The following is a 6,139-nucleotide window of genomic DNA, read 5'->3' on the forward strand; positions in this document are numbered from 1 at the left end:
TAATAATAATATTAATAATAATAATATTAATAATAATAATATTAATAATAATAATATTGATAATAATAATATTAATAATAATAATATTAATAATAATAATATTAATAATAATAATATTAATAATAATAATAATAATGATGATGATGATAACAATAATAGCAATAATAATATTAGTATTAGTATTGATGACAATAATGAATATTTGTAATTTTTCCTTTATCTTATATTCGTATTTTTTGCATTGTGACTAATCTTAATGTAGAGCTTAGGTTTTTCCTGGTAACGTAATCGAAAGCGTGCTGGTCTCACACCCTCTTAGTTTTGAGTTCGAATCCTGCACTTTTCTTCGATTCCCAGCGCTGTTACGTGTTCCAACATGTCCCCAAAGCACATAGGGCAAAGGTGACGCCTATGGCCGTTGCTGTTCAGCGCCTCTTGGTTTGCTTGTGCCAATTATCAGAAAATTGTATTATCTACATCCTGTAAAGTTTAAGTTAAAGAAGTATGTCGGAGTTCCTTGAGACATGAAAATTATCAAATGATTTCTACAATGAGAAAAGAAAAGAAAAATGTTGGTCCATATAATGCATTCTATGATCACATTTGGACCTCACAAAAGGGTATCAGGAGAGCAGATATTCACATGATGTCAATAACGTATTCTTATTTGATCTATTATGATTGGTAAATGTAATCTAAACATGGTCTTCACTTTTATAAATAATAACATTCACATGTTATTGTAATGTAACTTATTTGAAAATGGGCGGAAGGACTTCATTGGTGCAATGTATATCCTGGATTCTCTAAAGACGTCTCACCGTAAATAATTTTTGTGCAAAGTTCTGTAGGTTTCACCGTTTGGCGAAGAGATGGAATTCAAAAAATCAACAGCTGAAGGATCTAGAGCAGCTGGTGGCCCAGGGCCACGAGGAACCTCGAAGGACTTTGACACGGGCTTCGAAACGAAAGCTCGAGCCATCGTGAGTGGATGCAGCGACCAGGAGCGACAAGTGCTCCTCATCCATTACAACGAAGAGATCGAAGTCTTCCTGCAAGCCGCACAAATGGAAGACACTCTTCTAGAATCTAATGAACACATCTTGCGTGTCTTGAAGATCGTCAAGATTGTTACTGAAGAAATCGATAGACACAAGATGAGAAAACGAAAATTTCAAGAAGACGTTTCAATGAAAAACAAGAAATTTAAAATTTCAGATCACAGAAACGTGGAAGTACTAAAGTTGCTGGGCAGAGGTTCATTTGGCTCTGTTTATCTTGTCAAAGATACCACCACTGAAGTACAATGTGCAAGAAAGTCAATTAGAATGAGTGGTCAAAAATGTCAGGTCAGGGAAATTAGTATCCACAGACGACTAGACCACATAAACATTGTATCTTTCTTTGGTGAACAAAGGGACAGAAACTTTGTTTACATTTATCTCGAATATGTAAGTGGAGGAACACTAGAAGACAGAATTAAACCAAGAGGAATAAAGGAGAACAAGGTTCAATTCTACTTCAATCAGTTGATTACAGGGGTCAAATACCTTCACTCCCAGAAAGTGGCTCACAGAGACCTTAAACCTGAGAACCTTCTCTTGTCCACAAACGAAGACCTCAAAATCGGAGACTTCGGTCTGGCTGTTGAGTTCGGGAAGGACAGGCACTTGTGGGAAGTGTGTGGAACATCAGGGTACATTGCACCCGAAGTATTTACTGGAAGATACAGAGGAGAGCCCGCTGACGTTTGGTCTTGCGGAATCATCCTCTTCCGACTTCTTACTGGTCAGAAGCCTTGGGAGGACGCTCAGACCAAAGACTTCAACTATGCGATCTGGTCCTCTTCACCTTCAAAAATGCGTCTCCGAAGTCCTTGGAGATCCCTGTCCAAGAATGCTTTTGGTCTTGTTAAAGAGATGCTTGCTCGAAAACGAAAATACAGAGCAACACTTTCAGACATCGAGCAAAACGATTGGTTCCAAGGCTGAACGAAAAGGACACATATAAAACTCGTCTAAACTAAATCATGAGTAAAATTCTAAAAGAAATATCAACAAATAGTTCTGAAACACTGGTCATCGTGACCATTTTCTGTTAAAGGTGTATTTATCAACACCATAATTATTCCGAGGTTTCCCTCAGCTGAATAAAATTTCTTGACGCCAACCAGGATCTTCAAAGCCGATATCACGTTTGATCATATCACAAATTGTGCATTTATTCTGGCTTACGCAACACACGATTCCATTCAGCAATGGGGAGAACCCCTGTCCAGCAAAATGGTTAAGCTTAACTCGATTAGATCTCTTCATGTTACTTATGACATTCATTTGTTATACTCTCACTCATTATGTATGAATATGTATGTATGTACTGTATATATGCATACAAACGCACTGCGAGATATAGGCGGGACACCACGAGAATAAGGTCCCCTTCCCGTAAAATACAACTAGGTAAATATGTAGGTAAGTACACACACACACACACACACACACACAGACACACACACACACACACACACACACACACACACAAACACACAGACTCACACACAGGCACACACACGTCCGTTGGATGGACGGCGGAGATTGACGTCCTGAAGAAAAAGTGAAATTCTCGTGGATCTCAACGCAAAGGAAGTACCTAATGTATTTACAGGGGGGGGGGGTTGCTCGTGGTGTAGTGGGAAAGTGAGGAAAAAGGAGAAGGGGAGGGATAACTGAGGGAAATGGAAGGAAATGAGGAAGGAGAGGACTTGGTCCAGGCAGGCAGACGCCATGTAAACAAAAGAGGGCCGGACCAATTTCGTGATGACGAAAGGTCTAACAAAAATGTAAAGATTAGAAACATAGATATGAGTAGCACAATAGAAGGTGAGGATAATAATTTCTATGGATTCAATGAGGGTGGGGGGCGGATACCAACCTCCCCCGACTGGCAAGACTCGAAGAAAAACTTGAACAAATGACCAAACATTGGGAGAGTAGGTTCGGTAGAATGTCAAAAATGGCGGAAAGGGTTGAAAGATTGGAAGCACTAGAGAAGGCAAACAAAAACTTAACTAAGGAAATAGAAGAACTAAAAAGACAGTTAAAAGAAGTAAAAAAGGAGAATGAAGAATTAAAGAGGAATAGTAAGGACAACAAAGAGGGTTGGAAAAAGATCCATGAAAACAGTTAAGTTGCATTTACTGACATAATCAAACAACAAATGAAAGAACAAACTGAAGACTCAGTTATTAAAGTGATGAGACAGAAGGAGAATATAGTAAGACACTTAGCAGATAAAAAGAAATGTATAATTATATTAGGAATGGAAGAGAAACATAACCCAGATAGAACCACAAGAATCAAAGAGGAAAATGAAAAAGTAAGCACTTTACTACAATTAGTTCAGGAAGATGAACCAGAAATAATGAAACAAATCGAAGAGAAGTTCAGGTTCGGAAAGTATAGTACAGATAAGACCAAACCAATTAAGATTAAATTCAGGTCACAAACGACGGCAGAGAATATCTTATCAAAAACAGGGAAACTAGCAACACGTGATCAATATAAAAAGGTATGGATAAAAAGGGAAATGAATAAAGAGGAAGGAGAGAGGAGGAAAAAATGAAAAGACAACAAGCTAAGGAAAAAACGACACCAGAACAGAGTCAGAAAAAGAGAGATTCTATTGGAGAGTAGTGAATATGAAAGTAAGGAAATTCGACATACTAGAGAAAAACAAAAGGGAAACAGAGAACACAATGGAAGTGGCAGAAAACTAAGAGTGTCTTACACAAATATACATGGATTAATAACAGGATTGAATGAGCTGAATGATTATCTGAAGGAAAAAGAACCGGACATAATGGGAATTATAGAAACAAAATTAAAAGGTCCACTACCACCCAACAGTGTAGGACATGATGCATATAATTATTGGATTAGAAACAGAGAGACAAAGCAAGGGGGTGGTTATGTTCCTGACTAAAAAGGATATAAACGTAAGGTGTGTCACATATGAAAAGAATACAGTAGAGATGATTATGATCGAAGTGGAAGACAGAGATAAGAAGAGCAGAAAGTTTGTGATAAATTATGTGCCTCCGAAAACAGCCTCATGGGAAGAGAGTGAACATAAAAGTGTGTTAGAAGACACAAAGATAACATTAAATAATATAATGGAAGATGGAGAAAGAATATTTATGATGGGCAACATTAATTGCAAAGAAATCTGCTGGGAAGAGATGACAGTAAAGGGTGGAGACGGCTCATGGGGAAACGCTCTACTTGAGATGATTATTGACCATACAGGTATAGAAATGAAGAAGAACCATCGAGACTAGACCTAATGATTACATCTGAACCTAGAATAGTGGAAAAGATTGAATATAAAACACCAATTGTTTCACACTAAAACTCTGTGGACTGTCGTAATCATGTATTTCAACCTGTGAGTATATTACAAATATCCTTACATAAATCCACAGTATACATAACGTGAAAAGTATTGAATCCATCAACAAAAAACACTTGTACAATTTACATTGAAATTAAATGAGGATAATCCTCTAAATAACCATCAATAAATCTTTTGAATAATCGTAACTACAATGACAATTACAATAGTATGAAATATACAGACATCAGTAACAAATAAGAAGTTCAACATTCCTCTATGGCTAATTACACGATTATAAATTTCACAACTTAAGCTATTGTAAGTATTCATCTAAATCATATTCTATACAAGCAATATATTGAAATCAGTATTACTTTACGCAAATAATCTGTTAACAGTAATACAACGCTCCTATCACATCTTACATAAAATTTAGAAATCATAACTCACATTAGTGCTCCAAGCCTTCTAGTGTGAAAACAAAACCATCATCCGGGCAGGAACCTAAGTCCTCATATTTTCACCTCGGACGCTGGTTACTCAACCGCAGCCCGCCTCACACCTCGAAATCACCGACGATAATGTTGGTGTAATGAGCGTCACCTCCATAGTAATATCCACGTGAACAAACGCATAGCGGTGCGCGCAGAAACGGTTCCCTACACAAATACAGTATACAAGAAGCCAAAGGAATAAACACGTGATGCATTTATTCAATAATTACAGTACATTAAATAGATACAAATAACTTTAATCAATACAAAATAAACATACAAATGCACAAGTCATCCTAAATGGTTCATACAAACAACTTGAACCAATATCATCGTATAGTGATGATACAATGCATTTATTCAATAATTACAGTACATTAAATAGATACAAATAACTTTAATCAATACAAAATAAACATACAAATGCACAAGTCATCCTAAACGGTTCATACAAACAACTTGAACCAATATCATCGTATAGTGATGATACACTCCCCACCCCCGCCTTGAAATTATTGTTCTTCTATGGGAAGGATTACTACGAGGCGGTGTACTGATCGTTTAACCTGCACGTCCTCTTGTCCTTCATACTTCGATCCTGAGATTTGGTTCTTGTATCTAATTATTACATCCCTTACAAGCCCATCTCGTCCAGCTGGGGCTTCAACAACTTGAGCCAACCTCCAGCGTCCCCTTAAGGCATTATTATCCTGTACAAGTACTAAATCATCCACTCGTAGATTCCTCTTGACAACATGCCACCTTTGCTGCACTAGAAGAGTAGGGAAGAAATCTCTATGCCATTTACGCCAAAATCCAGTTACTATACTATTTAGGAATTCCAATCGGCGATTCATGTTACACCGAGCCCATGTTCCCACTGGTGCGTGATTGGAAGCACGACCCAACAGCAGTTCATTAGGACATAAGTAACATCCAGCATTCACATCAGACCCACGTTTGAGGCCGATTGGCCGTTCATTCAGGAGATTAGCTACTTCAAAGAATACAGTCTGCAATTCCCCGAATGTAAGCGCGTTTTCGCCTATCATGACTTTCAATGAACGCTTCACACTTCTGATTAATGCTTCACTTACCCCATTTTGCCATGGGGCATCAGCTGACTTGGTGAACTGCCATTCCATACCTTCATCTCTTCCAAATTTACACACATAATTCCAATCTAACTGGCTAAACACTTGCTTCAATTCTTTGCTCGCAGATACAAATTGTGGGCCTCTATCAGAATGCAT

General features: G+C 37.6%; 1 protein-coding gene across 1 annotated transcript; it reads right to left on the reverse strand.

The window, feature by feature from the left end:
- Positions 1–5,398: 5,398 nt before the first annotated feature.
- Positions 5,399–6,139, reverse strand: LOC143022473 (uncharacterized). The gene has a single exon (XM_076180695.1). The coding sequence runs from the start codon at positions 6,137–6,139 to the stop codon at positions 5,399–5,401; it is 741 nt and encodes a 246-aa protein (XP_076036810.1).

This window comes from Oratosquilla oratoria, unplaced genomic scaffold (assembly GCF_046742065.1).
Source record: "Oratosquilla oratoria isolate Oo_2021 unplaced genomic scaffold, ASM4674206v1 SCAFFOLD101, whole genome shotgun sequence".
Lineage (NCBI taxonomy): Eukaryota > Metazoa > Arthropoda > Malacostraca > Stomatopoda > Squillidae > Oratosquilla > Oratosquilla oratoria.

What these genes read in the sequence shown, in the direction of transcription:
- LOC143022473 (XM_076180695.1), bottom strand. Translation starts at nt 6,139, where the DNA reads ATGCATTCTGATAGAGGCCCACAATTTGTATCTGCGAGCAAAGAATTG.